General features: G+C 40.1%; 1 protein-coding gene across 2 annotated transcripts; it reads right to left on the bottom strand.

The window, feature by feature from the left end:
• Positions 1-4,577: 4,577 nt before the first annotated feature.
• Positions 4,578-17,169, bottom strand: esrra (estrogen-related receptor alpha). Of its 2 annotated transcripts, none has more exons than XM_085175358.1 (8): positions 16,875-17,169; positions 14,059-15,249; positions 8,733-9,116; positions 8,183-8,299; positions 7,949-8,062; positions 6,651-6,818; positions 6,012-6,281; positions 4,578-5,564 (listed from the first exon to the last, which is right to left on the bottom strand). In XM_085175358.1, exons 3-8 carry the CDS (start codon positions 9,109-9,111, stop codon positions 5,311-5,313), a joined length of 1,302 nt encoding a protein of 433 aa, XP_085031484.1. In that variant the 5' UTR covers positions 9,112-9,116; positions 14,059-15,249; positions 16,875-17,169; the 3' UTR covers positions 4,578-5,310. The 2 variants fall into 2 exon arrangements, with proteins under 2 accessions (XP_085031484.1, XP_085031483.1); XM_085175357.1 differs by having other exon boundaries at positions 15,147-15,249.
• Between the last annotated feature and the right edge of the window lie 896 nt (positions 17,170-18,065).

Here is an 18,065-nt window from a genome sequence, read left to right as displayed (position 1 = left end):
AATATTCATTAAAGGTGGGCAGATGGTCCACATATTGATTGTATCAATACCAGTGACGGTATGGGTATCGGATGGATGTTTTGTTTCTATCCTCCTAAATTCCCACTGAATTGTGTTAGTAATTTTTTGGAGGGGGTAAATGACAAAAATATACCTTATATGCTGGCTTTATGGGTTGAAAGTGTCAGCATTGGTATTGGCAATACTGGCCCTGCATTTACTTGGCATTGAGTCAGATTCCAAATTTGCAGTATCACACAGAGCGAATATTCATACTTTTATACTATTGGGCCTTTTTCACAGAAAAAAAGGATGGTTTGGTTCCATGAAGCCTGTTAGTGAGCCACAGCAGCGAAGTAGGCACACATTGTATGAAGCCAACCCTCCCAAATTGATCACAGCCCTTGGTTATACACCTGTGTTTCCATTGCTGTGACAAATTAAAAGCAGGCTCTAAAAGGGCTCTTCAGGGACACAAACGCCTTCATTACTCACATCACATTTTCCCTGCGTGTATAAAATATGCTACAGCACATTTAGCCCATCATTAAGCTGCTCCTGCTATTTTGGCATCTGTTAAAACATCCTCTATGTGTTTTTTTAAACTTTAAAGGCAGCCTTGTGTGTGCGAATGGAATTAACCAGGGCTAAATGTAGTTAACCATACTAAATGATTAAAGACTGAATTATTATTTCATTGTTTGGGTCAACCACAAACATGTATTCAAAAATGTGAGCGAGCTTCTGTTGTAACACTGGGCCAAACTATTGATTCACTGTTTGAAAATTAAATTGTGTGGCTGTGATCAATGACTGTAAAAAAAAACATGCACCTGACAGAATATCTCTATTGGTCCCTGGGGTCTGGCTGCAGTATAAGTCATAAACCCTGCCCTGTCCATGTTAGCAGATGATACTGGGATCAAACTAAAACAAAACAGCTCTCCTCTTAAAACTTTTTTCAAAGAGATTCTTTCTACCATCATTATTATTAATTTTCATCGTGTTGATTTGGGTACTGGGGGCCTCTGTTAAAATAAGTTTGATTTTAATTACTAAATGCTGTAATACTGGGGAGAAATCTCTATTTGGGAATTACAGACAGAGTAGTGATGTTGATAGGAGATCCAGCATTTCCACAACAACTTTTATATAGTGACTTTTATATTGTGAGTCAGCAGCATGTGTCCTGGGGCCAAATCTGGCCCTTTCCAAATTTTAATCTGGTCGCTAGCCTGTTCAGGTTCTTGGTAAATTTTTTGCTTTGTAGTAATTAAATGTAAAGGCACACCTACGTTGCAACTACAAGATTAGCTTACAATTTGCCAGTTAGGCTATATGACACATGTAAACAACATGATAAAAGGTAGTTGATCATATGATGACTGGCTATGGGAGACTTTTATAAAGATGTGCAGACAATATTAACAATTATTCTTTTACTTATTTTACATTTCTGTTTCGTTATGCTCCATATTACCAGGAGCTGGTATATATTTTATAAAGGAAGGGGGCAAATATACGACCTAGAGGCCAAAAAACCTTCCAATCCAAGCCACTAGGTGGCGTTGGAGAATGGAAAAATTACAGAGGAGAGGGGCAAGAATTTTGCACTTCATATTACCATAAATACCATAAACCATTAAATATGTCCCTGTTGCTCACTATTTACTTTAAAAAAAGTGGCTACAATGAAATATATATTTATACACACACATTTTTTTATATATATATAGTTGATCTTGCAAAGTTCTAGGCATTGAACCTGCGGCATTGAGTCATAGGCTTTCTTATGGGGGGGGGGGGGGATCACATTAATATTAGCTTGATGAAATTTATAGTGTTCATATATCTTAACTTCATTTTTAACTTTACTTGTATCAGTTTTGTACATGTAGAACATGTTACCTCACTTCTCTATTTTAGCATTTAAGTATGTCAATAAACTTCATTTAGGCCGCCCCAATCCTGAAAACTGACTGCAAAACCTCAGCAAATCTACTCCTTTTCTATTAGTACCAATCTAAATAACTACACTGCTAAATAAAGCTTGTTAAAAATTACTGTATCCAGTCCAGTGAATCAATATTAGGGCATGTAGGTCAGTCAAAGGGGGTGTAGAGACACTGGTGCTAAAGAGAAAAACCTGGGGGCAAAGCAAGGTCCAACTGATCAACAGTTAAGAGCATGTCCAAAGGTGATATAGTCAAAAATCAAACGACACTTACAGCTTCAACAGTGGTCTTCATCACAGTACCCTCATAACCCCCCCACAGGAATACACATGCATACACATCCACAGGGAGAGATGAGACCAATGGTATGCGGTGGTGGTGTGTCCATTTATTACACAACACAAAGCACCTACAATAATCCACTCCCTTTTTGCGTCAGACAGTGGAAGATCTCACTTTTTTTCACAGTGATTTTTATGTGGACATGTTTAGACACGGACATCACACTTTGATCTAAATGGGGGAAAAAAAATAGCCTACACACAGAAATTCACAGCCAGTATCACACAAAAAAAAGAAAGCAGTGTCAACAAACAACAGTAAATTGAGTAAAAAATAGAATTTAATCATTTAAATAGTCTTTCAAAATACAAACATTGATTTGAATTTCTAAATAATATACCGTTTAGTAGCTATTCTTAATTATAACTGGCAATGCTTATATGTACACCGTGGCTATACAGGGAAAGGTGTGAGGTTTGGTAAATTTATTGTATTGCTTATTTATATTAATGCGCACGTATGCAAGCAGACTCACAAATGACTGTATGACGTCAACAGTGACACTGCAAATGGCCCTCCACCCTAACCCCCGCCGTACCCAAAATGCTAGTGAAAAAAGAAAAAAAAAATCTACCTTTGCATATATGACCCGTTAATATGGAGAAACTTAGCGGCATCTATGTTTTTGCTATCTTTAAAAAGGTTTGAGAAACATGGCTAGAACACAAGTTTTTCTTTTTAAAAAGACAGACGTATATAAGCTCAAACTTATGAAAACAAGACCAAACAGATCCATCAGTGTCACATTTTGCCAGATTTCCCATTCCACAGTGCCAGCTGTTGCTTATGTAGCACCCATGGATTAGCAGTTGCACTGTTTTAGCTTTACCACCACATCAACTGTGCCACACACACACACTTTCTCTCACGAGGCATTTATGAGCCATACACTCCGTAAAGAAAACAGAAACAAATGAACTGCGGGACATTCACTATGCCCACTACCCACTTTTTAAAACTGACAACAGATCACGAGTTACATTTGTCTCCACAGTTTGTTTGTTTTTTGGCCATCTGGCTTACTCTGCCTCCTGAGGTAGCCTTCTGTAGCCTCACCATGCCACCGGACCTATAGAGCCAAGTAAATTGATCCCTAAAATCACAATCAGCCTCAGACGACACACACCTGTTTACATTAAAAACACAATCAGCATTCACTTTATCCAACCCCACAACAGTGTGTTTACAATGTAAATAAAATACCCTTAAATCCTAAAAAGGAAATTGTATGAACAAAGAAGAAGAAGCAAGTTTCAAGTCTTTACAAATTTCAGTACACTGTGAGCTGCACAAATAAAATTATAATTGGGGGTGGGTGGTTTTCTCACATTTGCTGGCTTTTTTTTTGTATTTTTTGATAGTTTTTTTTTTGTTAAATTGTCCGCTATAAATTGCATGTTTCTGTTTATTTCAATGGAATTGTACATGGCTAAAAGATTAATGGCCCTTTTGGCCACTAAATATTATTTTTAGGGATCTGATTTTATTATCAGATACTGTAGCTTTGCATCGCATGGAAAGCTTACTACAGTGATCATTTATGCTGTAAATATACAAACCTGCTGAACAGTAAGCAGGACTTCCAAACATCCAAAAGGGAAGATGTTGCATTTCTTGTTGCCCTAAGCCCATAATCGGGCACTTGCAAAAGTTCAACAGATCAGCTGATCTCATATAAAAGCATCTGAGATCTATGCAACATTCTTCACCACTGCAGAAAAATGCAGCAATGTCTCAACGTACACGTATCAATCATACAAATTAGTGTTACACATCACAGCCCACAAATCAAACAGGACAGACCTTTTTTCTTTTTTTTCTTCAAAAACACACCTGCTGAAGTCAAAAACTGTGATTCTAGTGGAGTAGAGAGGGCAGTATACATATATATATATTTTAAAAAAAGCAGATGAGGCATTTCTTTTCTAATCGCTCGTTGCCACACTAGCTTTAATGTCCAAGAGCCGTGTTCGTCCCTGATCTCAGTGTAGCTCATTGGTTTCGACTGCATATGAACAAACACACATGCTTGCTTGGATGGAAGCCATTTTTTTTGTGTGCCAGTAGGATTTACATACAACACTTTACATATAAATTAACTTCCAAGCTGAGCATTTTATGTGCATACAGTCTTCATATACACTTCTCCTGGACTGTGAATCCATTGCACAAACTTGTAAAAAGACAGCTGCACTCACACCAGCGGCTTCCACTTCACAATTTAATCCCCAAAGTGCTGCAGTTTTTTCTCAAATGTTTTTTTTTTTTAAAATGTACTCATTTGGCTTCCCTGACCAAACCGGTTTCTACTAGAAGCTCGATTTTTTTGTTGTTTTTTTCTAAAAAGCAGCGCTTGGGGTCCCAAGAGTGAAGTACTACTAATCGAGGCATACAAATAGATGTCTCACCATTTGATCCACATTTTGAATGTGACAGACAATATTCGAGTCGTTATATTGCTTTTAACATATTGCAAGAAATTCCTATGACTTGCCTACAACGGCACACTAAACTATAGTAAATACAAGCACTTAGTGTGCACTTTATTCTGACCCCTTGTTGGATTCTCAAGCATTTTGCCGGGTATGTTATTATGGCTTTTCATGAGCAGATGTAGTACTATTTTTAAGTTCAAAAGCCACATGGTTGCAGTCTGTTATTCGGTACCTACATGTTGTTCTTCAGTGGTTAAGTAACTGCAGGTCGATGCTGTGAAGAAACATGCCGTGAAACGGTTAGAACTAAGAAATATTCTGGCATTTGTGTTAAATGTTCTCACGTGAAGAGCTTTTTACTGAACTCTGGCAGTTACATCATTCTGTAAATGGCCAATTTCCACTTCACATTATTTTCCTTTCTTCCTGTGGCCTAAAGGAGATAATGATCGTTTCCTCATTATTAATTCTGAAATGAAAGCAGTCCTTTTCCATAAAACACACATCCACTCTTGAAGAGTAGCTCTCTGTTTGGGGCTTTCTCTGAATTCGCTCTACTCCTGCTCCTGCGTTTCTCTCTAGGGGGAGTCCATCATGGCTTCCAGCATCTCCAGGAATAGTTTGTGCATGGGCACCCCACCCCGGGTCTTGATGCTGTAGAAAGTGGTCAGAGCACGGCCAGCAGTCTGTCGGAGGAGAGGCAACGTTAAAAGAAGACGTCCTGCCCGCTGGGGGTCGTCTGGGCGCCGCTGACATTCCATCTCCAGCAGGGCCTGGTGGAGGAGGTCCCGCAGCTTCTGCACGGCCTCCATGTCCTCGATGTAAACAGAGTCTGACAGAACAACAGGGAGGACATGGTGAGGGAGTGTGGAGGGTGTTGAAATGTTCTCAGCTATTGTCACAGAAAGAGAGGCTGCCTTGCCCGGTAATTGACTACAAACAAACTAATGTCAGCTGTTATTTATTCAACACACAGGGCCTATAGTTAGCACTCATCATAGGTGGACCTCTGAGGGACAACTACATAAAGGTAAACAAATCGCATCATATTTACACTACAGAGAGATCATTTGTGAGTTATTCAGCTACAGTGAGGATACCTGCAAGAAAGCAGAAGACTAGCCTTTAAAACTGGGAATATACAGTGTTACAGTGCACGTACCACTACAAGCTACAACAAAACGCTTCATAAGATGCGAGAAGTAAAGGATGTGTCAAAATACTGAATTCTGATTTATATGTTCCCATAGCTGCTCGGCTGCAGCTGCAGTAAAAGTACCTGAGTTGGTGAGTGCGATGGCTTTTAGCATGACAAATTCCTCCCGGTCCACGTTAAGCGCACGGAATCGGCGAGCGAGCTGACTAATAGCTGCATTAAGCTCTGTCAGTCCGGCCGCACGTGACATCTCCTCGTCAAGGACAAAGTCCTCTGCGAACACCACCTCGTCCTCACAGCCGAGCGAGCGGTACGCTACGCCCAGCACGAGCACCTCGAGCCACACTGACTGCAGCACTGACATCTGGTCTGCCAGAGACAGAGACAAGAAGCCTGCAGGAGAAAGCACAAAGAAAGGGACACATTTAAATGGAGGATGATGGGTTTACTGGTACCAAGTTCCAAATAATGGTTTAGATATTTTAACCAGCTTCATATGGGAATAAATTATTTCATCTGAGCTCTTAGAATAAGGTCATCCTCTTCTGACATTAAATGCACACTGATTTGTTTTGACTGTACATTTTCCTTAAATTTATTCAGCCTTCAGAGCCACGCTCATGCAGGCCATTCATAACAACAACAATCAATATTCTAGTCGTGGTGTGACTGATGCTCTTCAGCGAGCCTGGAAGTCTCTTCCGCTGTTGCCATGCTATTGCTGCCTCTCCTCCCCTCCTTTATTCTCTCTGCATCTCTTACCAGGAATGTGTTTGGCCCAGCCGATGATCACAACCAGCTCACGGTCAGCCAGGTCACAAAGGGTGGTGAGCGTACGCTGGGCCGTGTCCGGCTGCAGAGGGTCGGGCATGGCAAATAACTTTTCTGGCTCTGCTACTAGAAGGTGGGACACGATGATGTTGGAGGAATCTATGTCACAAAAACAAACAAAAAATGATGCATTAATTACTGTATACGTTCAGACATGTTGATACCCACAACATCAGCACTGTCATTATCTAAACAAACGCATTCAGCTATATTTTGAACATGATGATCTCCATTACTCTTCACTGTATTATACACAGCGCTTTATGTACAGTATATAAATATGGATTTTAAAAATAGGCTTAGGATCTGCCAGCTTTGCCTGCTGCTTATGATCATTATTCTATGTTTATACCACAGCCAGATTCATGTAGCTTGAACAATCCAGGTCAAATTACATTCAATTAAAATCACTACAGAGCCAAAACTACAGCATTTCCTGAACTGCTGATTTAAAGAGTGAAGACTAACAATGAACCACATCAGGCACTAGGGGGAGCTGTTTTCTAGCTAATTCCAGTTTATTTGAAATGTTTTGTGTGTTGCTTTTATTTTCTGAGGAGCTTTTCTTTAAAACTTTACATTTTTAAGGAGAAAAATGTTCATTTCCAAGGACATAAATCCACATTTTAACGTTAACTCAGTGCAAAGGGAAAAAAATCTCCCAAATTAACCGTTAACAAGGCTTATGCTACTGTTAAAAAACAAAAGAATGTGGATAATGGATGAAGAGGTGTTTTTGAAGACCTTTTAGGATCTCACAGTGGATACCCTTTGATCTGTTGGTTAAATACAGTCATTGCTTCACCATTTAACCCAGTAGACCACCCAGCAGACCACAGCCCTTTCTTGATGCAAAGGTTTGATCACACAGCATACAACTGAGCATATATGCATGACTGCTGAATATACTCATCTGTATTTCTCCCTTTTTTCTACATCACTATCTTTCATCTTCTTTCAACTTCTTGTCATGAGTAACTTACTCCTGGCCCGGGCTGCACTCTGCCGTGATATGCAGTAGACATTTCTGTGAAATTTAGTCACCATCAGTGTAAGAATTCACGAGTTATAGCCAAAAAAGTGTTTCATGTTGCCACGGTGACCTATGACCGACTTCTAATCAGTGCATCCTTGACTCGAAGGGAACGCTTGTGCCACATTTGCAGAAACTCCTTGAAGGCTATTTCATGACACACAAAAAAAGCATAATACAATTTATCAAAGCTCACTTTTTTCGCTCTCCTTTGTCAGCGGTAGAGGAGCACTCTGGTATGTTGCATTTTCCACTTCTGGACGTCTTTTGTACTTCTGCCTTCCACCCCTGACCCTGTCCAGACGAACTCCTACATAGTGCAAGAAACAGCAGTTCTCGTTTAGGTCAGCAATAAACTAAGCAACTGCACAATAATGAACATATTGGAATAATAATCAAAGTCTGGTCACACATGGCTTTTAACACTCACCCTCTTTAAGCATGCCTACTTTCAGGCACTTGGTGAAGCGGCATGCCTGGCAAGCCTTTCTGCGCCTTTTAGTGATTTCACACTCATTTGATGCTGGACAGCTGTATTCAATGTTACCTGTATGAAGAAGCAGAAAATGTTAATCTCAACGAATGTACAAATAAATTTGTGAAGAAGCAAGTGCCTATACTCTTTCAACCACACACACATTCTGCTATTTCTCTTTTTTTATGTCCTACACTCCGACTATACCAATCCTCATACAGAGGTGTGACAGTGATTCTGTTACACTCTCTGGAAAGTTACAGAAATAATGTCAGGAGTTCATGAAGGTCACAGAAACAAGCAACAATATGAAAGATTTTAAAAACTGCATACATTTCTTGTTTTTTGGAACAAAATAGCTTCTTTTTTTGGAAAATCAATGAGAAGTTTTAGCGGTATTCTAGAAAACAAATACGTGTTTTATACTCTGTGTTTTGTTGTGAAAACATTTAAACACATTTAAAGTGCTTTACCTGTCACTAAAACAAACTTCACCACAACACACCTTGAATGGTTCTCTTGAAGAATGCTTTGCAGGCCTCACACGATGCAACACCATAATGGTAACCTGAAGCCACATCCCCGCAAACTAGACACAGCCTCTTGGGAAGCGTGCTCAGGCCGTACTTGCATCGACCTGCCCCATTTCCAGCGGAGCCCTCCTCTGCCCCATCGCCACCCTCGTCCTTGAAATGGCAGCGCAGAGCTGGTGTGTACAGTGGCGGGGAGTAACGTTTAACATTGTCTCCTCGGGTCACTCCGCCTCCACTATGAGAAGAATCTGAGGAGGCCCCGCCAGGGCTGGTCCGACCTCCCCCGCCTCCCTCTGGACTACTTGGTTCTGCCTTTATGTAGACATCTGACCGACGCTCACGGGAAGACATGATGTCTGCAGGGCAAAAGGAAAAAAGAAATGTCAAAGTAAATAATAGCACAGAGACTTAACTCACATCTATATCTCTGAGAAAATCATCAGTCACAGATTTTCATGATAACAAACAAAAGGAATAAAATGATAAAGCAAAGAAAAAAAGGATGTAAATAAACATCTCAGTAGTGTACTGCCCCTTCATGGGCTACAACACTTCCCATCAGCAATACCATATTCCCACCGCAGTCTTTAGTCCTTCTTAAAGCTTTTTAAACCATCAAACTGTTTGCACTACTGTGTGGGATTTGTGATGGTTTGAGCATAAACACTGTAATCAGAAGGAAACAGGCAGCAGAGAGAAAAATATTCAAGTTGCAGTGATGCAAATGCTGCTTTAATCTACTATAAAATTAACCTCAACTAACCTTCCCTAAACTAAATGGTAAATGGACTGACTCATATATAGCACTTTTCTACTCTGAGCACTCAAAGCACTTTTCACAAATTGCCTAATTCACACATTCTCACAAGCAGTTTTTTCTATGCTCTTTCTATCCAACATTTACACTCTGATGGATGCATCTTGCCCAAAGATGTTTGACCTACACCACCAACCTTCTGATTAGTAGGAGACCTGCTCTACCACCTGAGCTATATATGTATATGTGCTTAAAAGTACAGTGTGTAAAATCTTACAGCAGATTGTAGATCACAGTCTACAATCTGCTGTGATCAGACTTTTGCATAATCCTAGCCACTGTAGGACAAACACATTAAAACACATTAAGTTTAGACTGTACCCCATAACAGCAGCCATTATGGGGAAACGCAGAGCATCTGGGAACATGTTTCTTCTACTGTTGGTGCATAAAAACATTTTTGTACAGACTAAATTTGAATATATTTAAATAATATTGACACATGGAAAGAACTCAGGAATGAAAAACTGATAAGTGTCAATGAAATATTTTCCAGAATTTTACATTTTTAACCTCCAGTCATCTCAAACACTCTTGTCGCCGTTTATCTGTAGGGAGTACAGGGTGTCACTTTGTTGTTTAACCAGATGTCAATATGTGCCCATGTCTATTTATTCTGAATGATTAAAACTTTGTGAAAGGAATCTATAAGTCATTGAAATGTACTTCTGCCCAATAAAAGCAACACCGAGTAACGCCGTTAAGAATGTCCTGAACTTTTCTGTCAGTACGCGCTGCTGTTTTTATTTGTCTGTTAGCTGGCATAAGTGAATGTTTCTTTGAAGTGGATCAAATATTTCTGAACTCATACATGACATGAGAATGTACTCAAACCATTTATCAGAGAGAAAGTGCAATCTTTAGGACACTCAAGCCTAACATTAGCTGACACAGCGTTAGCTTTTAACCAGTTGTTGTTGTTGTTGTTGTTGTTGTTTAGCGAGCTCGTCGTCAGCTATCCGGAGATGAGAGGGTCATGTGTCTAATCTGCTGACAGATTAGACCCCTGACTTCAGCTCAGGAGATGAGGCTTGAATAAGAAGCAAGGGGATATTTTACCCAGATGCCAGTGGTGTTGTCTCTTTCATTTGTGTTTTCACTTCTTTGGTCAAGGGGACCCCCTCTCAGATGATGAAACATAAGTATGAACCTTCCTATTTGGAGTCTGAGGGTGCAAACATAAAATAAACTGTCCCTCCAAATGCTTATGAGTTCTCCTCCACCTTTGACATACTACATTCAATTCAATTCAATTCAATTTTATTTATATAGCGCCAAATCACAACAAATGTCGCCTCAAGGCGCTTCATCCACATATGTGGCTGGTCCTCTACATACATACAAGAAAATGCCATTTGGCTTCTCACACGATTTAAAATACATCCTCCACCAATTAAAACAATTAATTAATTCAAGCACTCCGCAAATCAATGCCTGAACATGTGGCTGCATGAGCCAACTGCAGCTGCACCTGGCAGCTCGAAGTTTCCTGGACCAGTCTGGATGTGTAACACTTCATTAAATGGCTGATGCACAACAAATATTTAAATGTCTGGCACAGCAGAAAGCAGATAATCATCTAGTGACTAGAATTACTTCCTACTTTAGAGAGGTTAATCAAAAACAAATCATATTCAGCAACACAACTTATTCAACCACAAACTGCAGTATGCACAGACATGAAGGCCAAAAATAAATGAATAAATAGTGCAATGGTTGCTGCAGTGAACTGTCCAACATCAACTCAGCCATCCTTAAAAGCGAGCCTGTACCGAGCCTCAGCAAATCCATCCGCACACTGAAATCATCAAAGCAATCACGTTCCATTTGGCTAAAGGCGTGTGTCCACCAAAAACTGTGAGTAAGCAAGACTTCAGGAAAACGGTCACCATAATGGACAAAAGAGCGATTCTTGAAGTAGTAATACCTGACGAGTATGTGAAACGTTGCAGGGGGAAAAGAGAGGGTGTATCTAGTTATTTGAGTTTTATTCGCATCCATCATGCAGGTGCAATGAATTAAGTAAAAAACTTCATACTATTTGTCATCAAAGACTGATTTGTGAACATTAATAAACAGGAATGTGGTGCAACACAAAAGTCAAATCAGTGGCCTGTTCATTTAGTACAGTTTTTTAATGTTTCTTCTAAAAAACACTGAATTTAGATAAATAAGTAGGTCCAATTTTATTTTGACGCAAAGATTTGTACAAATGTGAAATGAAATGCATGAAAGTGCAACAAAAATATTGTCAACGATCTTAATGAATAATTATGACAAATAATCATGACCTTAATGCTGAACAAAATAATCATGATCATCATATTGGCCATAATCTTACCTTCTAAAGCTATCAATGAAAGCTATCAAAAACACGTGGCAGCTAATAGAACTACACCTCTGTCATATTTCAAGTCATTAAGATGTCTAAGGTGAGTGAATGAAGGCCACTGTGCTATAAAGAAGTCACTCAATCGCATAACTTGTATTCAAATAACTAAGCAAAAGTAGTAGTCTGTAGTTCTAACTTAAATTATGCTAGCAAAAATAGTAAATACATTATACTTGGGATGTTTATGAATCCCAATTCAAGCGTATAAAAAAGTTAATGAGTCTCAGTACACAGTCGAGATGGCATACTGTGCACTGCACCTTGAAATGCACTCCAGCGAAGGAGAGAAGTACGCAGAAGATGTTGTTTGACATAAAAAAATGAAAGAGAAGATTCAATTACCCAAGTGAACACGCACTTCTAATACCAAAATCTGCATCTCTGTGAGTAATTCTGTGTAATGCTTTTAAGCTCAACTTAGTTTTAAAGCCAAATGTCACGGTTCTTAATGTCAACCATCCATATAAAATAAGACAATCAGCTTAAGAGCAGTCTGATCTCTGACACATAATGTAATAATATCAATGGGGCATCTGAGGTTTCTCGTGTTTACGTAACTTAACAAACTGGTGGGCGAGTGTTTGCATGCACAAACTGACCACCGCTTTGCCCAACCCAAGCGAGGGTCATCAATTCAGAAGAGAGCGGATCACGCCTGTATTTAATCACTATAAAGACAGACAGTTGATAAATAGCCACCAAAACGCTCTTGACATATTTTATTATTCTACCTGAAACTAACTTTGTTTTCTTGATTTGAATTGTGAAATTGAGAAAGTAACCGTAACGTGAGCATGAACTGTCTCTTAGCTTCACCTTTTAAGCATTAATGCAGACCCTTACTTGAATGACTGTGCTAATAGATCACTGCGTGAGGACAATGAGGAGGATTTCTGCAGTCTAAATAGCCTCAATCCAGTTAAGTCCTCAGTTTCTCTTGCACACGTAGTAGCAATCTACTGCAATTATCCAACATTTTCTATTTGTTTATCAGGTGGGCTGATAATCCACTCAAGTCTCGTATAATTAAAAAACACTGCAATACTTGAGAGGAATGTATTCTCTTCATTTAAGCCTCTCTGACTGTGACAACAAAAACAGTGACGATTCTGAGGCTTTTTGTGATATAATCAATAAACATCAGTCCTGGGCTGGTCAGCTTTGGGTGGTTTATATCTGTCAGTTTAAAAAATTACTACTAATTACTACTATGTCAATAATAAACAGCCTCTTGTTCAGACATATTTAACATCAAACTGCACTTCTAAGACATGACCATCAGAAAAGAGCTTTCTGTCTTTGCTGATGGGAACCACTGAGAACGTTCTGTTCTGTCTGAGAGAGCCTCAGACTGAAAGCACACTATGAGAAAAACTCAGTCAGTCAGTCAGTCCTACTAACAGTGTCAGTAGGTACTTCCCAAGCAAGTAAGCCTTTATCATACTTATTGCTGCAGCAGATAACCCAATCCTATGGTTGCTGGCATACAATTTTCTTTGGAGTTTGCCCTCTCTGTATATGAGAGCTGTTTGGCAAGCCTCGGACACGTCAAAGAAACTTATCCTGTTTAAAGTTTAGCCTACCTGGACTCACTCTGAAAGCTCAGTAAATCGCTCAACCAGACAGTACCTGTAGTAGCACATAAACACAGATTCTGAACAGTGTCATTTGGCTTTGCTCGGACTTGAGTCAGATCATCAGGTCACCATGTGCACCGCTGGCCAATTCGACTAATGCTTTGGGAAATGTCGGTTTCTTCATAGAAAATGTTAACAAGCATGCGATGATAGCTCTCTGGTTACTCATTGATTCGACTAAAGCAGCGCGTAAAACCTAAAGAGGTCTGCTAAATAGCTCTGTTATCTACTTTATCAGCCATAGAAACGCGTGGTGTTTGCTGTAAACTAATTCCAGCGTGTTTGGTGTAACGTTAGCATGAGCTAGCTTCAAGAGTAGCGAATACATAAATGATAACTGTATGTTAGCTAACTAGGCTAGCTAGCCTACGCTAATCCTGACTATCCAGCTCTCTCCCCCTAGGGCCGAGGTTTATTTTGGTCACTCTAACACGGACTTGGCTGCATCTTACCTGAGCGGTGACTAGAGCAGCACTGAACGTTAAGTCTCCCCACGGTGTGCTATCATGGCACAGATCCAGCAGAAAAATCAGTATCCAGACCACCAAATCCTGCTAGCTCGTGCTGGCTGTGTGCGGAGATGGGCCGGCCTACAATCGGCTTTTCCTAACAGCTGGGAGGCGATGCAGGCTAAGCACATAGTAACACTTTCACACTGTCATCTGACTAAAGCGTGTTTTTAAATGTCTCGTTTTAAAAGTTAAGCGTCATATATTTACTATATTTTTTGAATGGAGTAAAGGAAGATCCCAAATTATACTGATCAATTATAATTATAAGATGCTTCATTACCAGCTGGAAATCTGATTGGCATTGTCAGAATTATAAGTTAGCATTGTTAATGAAGAATGCAATTAAACTTCTAAACTGTAATATATATTATTTTTGATCAAATGTTTCAGCTTGCTTAAACTGACAGCATAGAATAATCTAGGGGAAGACAGCTAAACTTTTAGCTCCTGGTGTTACACACAAATGTATACTGCTGAAGATGTGTTTCCCCTCACACAGTATCAAAAAAGAAATTTAAAGTGTCACTGAAGAGCCACAGGCTGTTCTTTCTTTCTGTCATCTATCCGCCTCTTGCCCCTCCCTAACCCATATTTTCTGTTTGCAGAGCAATCACGGCCTGTCGTTTCAAGTTTGTGCCCTCATGATATAATTTTGACAACAGACCAAGAGAAGTATCTGTGTTTAGCTGATGAGCCTGCTTTTCTCAAACAGGAACATGTCCTGGAAAGTGTATGACTGCAACAAAACCATCATAATATACGGGTAACATATATAAGTAATGAAACATAAGGTTGTGGCACTGTAACATTATTCTCTGTTGTTTTTGCTCAGCCTGAATCCTTCTACAAACTTGCTCATATCTGTGTATGTCCTAAAGGCGTCAGCTGAAAGTCTACCACAAAGTCTACCTTTATAATGACTGAATTGTGAGGAAAAAGAGGCACTTGTTAACACATAATCCCAATTGAAGCACGGCGTAACGGTGTAACATTTCATCAACATAAAAGGTGACGTGGAAACAGCTTACCTGTTTGGTGACCTGGAGCTTGAAGCCTGTGTATGTCTCACTCCAGAAGACAGCTCAGTAAAATGATATTGCTGTGGGTTGAAGTCTGCAGTTACCGGGACACCTGCGAAGCAAGCAAAGGCTTCTGAGAGTATTCCCAAAACTTGCAGCCAAGACAAAGAGTTTGCTTTTCATGTTTGCCCTTTGTGCTTTGAATGGTCAAATCCCCACAAGGACACCGCGTCCGGCCTCATAATGACCATAATGTATGCAAACTCGCAGCAAATGATTGGCAGGCTCCTAACAATAACTGCGGAGCTAATCTTCACATGATCCAGAGGAAGCATGTGCTCTGCCAACAGTTTTTGTTTCTTCTCTAATGAGGCGTGTGGATACACCTAAAACCAACTGTCTTTCCGAAAATACATAACCCAGCCTATCTATCCAGATTTTTACACACACTGCTCATACCCTCCCCCTTTACACTGCGTGACACACTCCAAAGGTCACAGTCACAGGAATGCTTGAAGGGCAGACAGAGAAAAGCCAACACCTTGTCTTTCAGTCATACAAAGTTATAAGCTTAAGTTTGGTGATAAAGCTATGTAAATAATTAAATTACTTAGGCTTAAAAACAAACACAAAACCCCCAAATGGAATAGTATTCCAGCTAGTTGTTAAAGTAAAAAAAAAAGGCATATCCCAAAAAAGGACACCTATTTTAAGCAACTTTAAAAGTGTGCAAGGCTCTTATATATGAAAACAAACTAAGATGCTTTTCCCATTTTGTTTGGAGGTTAAAACAGCTGACAATTTCATTTTTATAAGTCGTTTTAGTTTCAGACTCTAATCCCAGTAGACTGTTGCACCCAAACAGCTCAGTATAGAAAGTACACTTTCTATTACATAAGCAAAAAGTCAAATATCACACCTCGACAAGCTCCTTATGTCTTCAACGGTTTAAAGCTTTCTTATCGTGGTTTTGTCAGGGGCAAGGTCTCCGTCAGTGACAAGGCATCACATTCACAAACGCGACACTAAACTCAGTTTAAGGGTTTTAAATGCGGCGCACTGTGGAGACAGGGAGAACAACACCCAGGGGTGACCTTGCCTTACTGATCTCGGACCGGTGAAAGGTTAATTGCCGAAGTGGATTATGCCTTAAGATCAGTGATCTCAATCCTGGCCCAGGAGGATCGACAACTTACATAGTTCGGTGTGTTAAAACCGAGAGAAGGATAACTCGGGAGATTAAAATACACAGAAGAGAAGTTAAAGTGTGAACAACTGAAGAAGAAGTGCCGGATGGGGCATTCTGCACATGAGAACTTGCTGTTTAAGTAACAACATGCAAGAAAGAAAAACAGAAGAAAACACTTATCATCTGCATGTTGCTCTTTATTTGCTACATTAACGAGTGTGGCTTACTGGTGACTAGAGCACTAACCACCAACGACTCCTCTAGCATTTATTGAAGCATGAATTAGTCCCAAGGTATACATGTGTTATAAGCTTGAAATATGGCGTGCACTGCAAATTATCCCACAGTGTAGGCTATTAACTATTTTCCGGCTCGTGCCCCATATCCCCATTAACGTGGTCAGGCGAACTTAGAGCTCTTTCGGACAAATCGTGCATGCACATCAGGCTGTCGTCAAGACAGCTGCCACGTCCAAAAAACACTAATAATGGGCAAAACACCCCATGTGTGCTCAACCTTGGAAGTGTAGGCTAAGACAAGATACTTACTAGGAAATGTAAAAACATCACGGGGTCGTTTTTGTTCTTAAATTTTCGAGGTCAGTCATGTCTTTGCGGAATGCAAGTCCACTGGCAGTTGAACTGGATTAATGGCGCCGTAAGAGCCTCGCGACGTTTCTCACATCGCATCACGATGTTAGCATGTAAAAAAGGAGATAACAACAACCGGCGACACAATGTCTTCGCCCGGCTGTTCGGCTCCGTCCACTGCTGTTAAAAAAATTCCCGTCTTCGCCTTCCACAACTGAGGTTGTAGCTGAACCTTAGCGTCAAGTCTCCAACAAAAAAGCATCCACATCCGGTAAGAGTATTTCACAGCAAAATTCCGTCGACATATTAAACCTTTCAAACATTTACCAAGCGGGAAGATGACCAAAAATAAAAAAATAATCCATGACAAAAGTCTCCCTCCTTTCCGTCAAAATCCGAAACACATTTTAAAAAAGATAGAGACGCTGATATTCTTAAAACGAACTCTAAATGCTGCTTTTATTTTAACAGTTCAACTTCCGGCACACCTCTCGCTTTCTTCCGCTCATTTGACGGAACTCAGTGACGTAGCCTGGATCTCGTGCCTGCTCTCCTCCCTCTGCCACAATTTGCGTCCACTGGGTCTCCGTTACGTCTGCACGCACCTACAACCCGCGTCATCCGCATTTTAATAAGGGCCTGCAACTCGTGAAAAAAATATGACCCACTCCACGTTAATTCCCGTACAGTCAAGGTGTATTCATTCGTTTAGACGAGCTGCTTCAAAGTGTTGATTTCAGACCATTGAGTGCTTTTTATAGCAGTGAACCCTTCCACACTAAAGAAAAAAAAACCCACGGCTTTCATATTTGCTGTGAGATTAAAAACACGGGTCGGTTGTATTATTATACGTTTTGTGGCCTACATTCAGAAAGCCTTTATGCTCAAAACACCATAACGAAAATGGCTTTCTGTAACATGCTTTATTATTATAATTATCACATTAGCTATAGGGCACAGAATGAGGCTGCATGTCCTTTCCAGGAGACCTCTGTGGAAAATGCAGTCATGCTTTTGGTCTTGTGACGCTGACCGGTCTCACTCCGCCGCTGCACAGCATCTGGACATGAGCCAAGGAAGAAGAGATGAGGAGAGCTGTGCCAAGGGTTGAGAAAGTACAATAATTAAGGGATAGCAGTCTGAATTTAA

The sequence above is a fragment of the Neolamprologus multifasciatus genome, chromosome 10 (assembly GCF_963576455.1).
Source record: "Neolamprologus multifasciatus chromosome 10, fNeoMul1.2, whole genome shotgun sequence".
NCBI lineage: Eukaryota > Metazoa > Chordata > Actinopteri > Cichliformes > Cichlidae > Neolamprologus > Neolamprologus multifasciatus.
Note: the sequence above shows the minus strand (reverse complement) of the source record. Positions and strands in the feature narration are given on the sequence as shown.

What these genes read in the sequence shown, in the direction of transcription:
- esrra (XM_085175358.1), bottom strand. Translation starts at nt 9,111, where the DNA reads ATGTCTTCCCGTGAGCGTCGGTCAGATGTCTACATAAAGGCAGAACCA. An exon ending in AGTAGGCATGCTTAAAGAGG is followed by an intron (nt 8,063 to 8,182) that starts GTGAGTGTTAAA and finishes TGCACTATGTAG; the next exon opens with GAGTTCGTCTGGACAGGGTC. An exon ending in CATCGCACTCACCAACTCAG is followed by an intron (nt 5,565 to 6,011) that starts GTACTTTTACTG and finishes TTGTTCTGTCAG; the next exon opens with ACTCTGTTTACATCGAGGAC.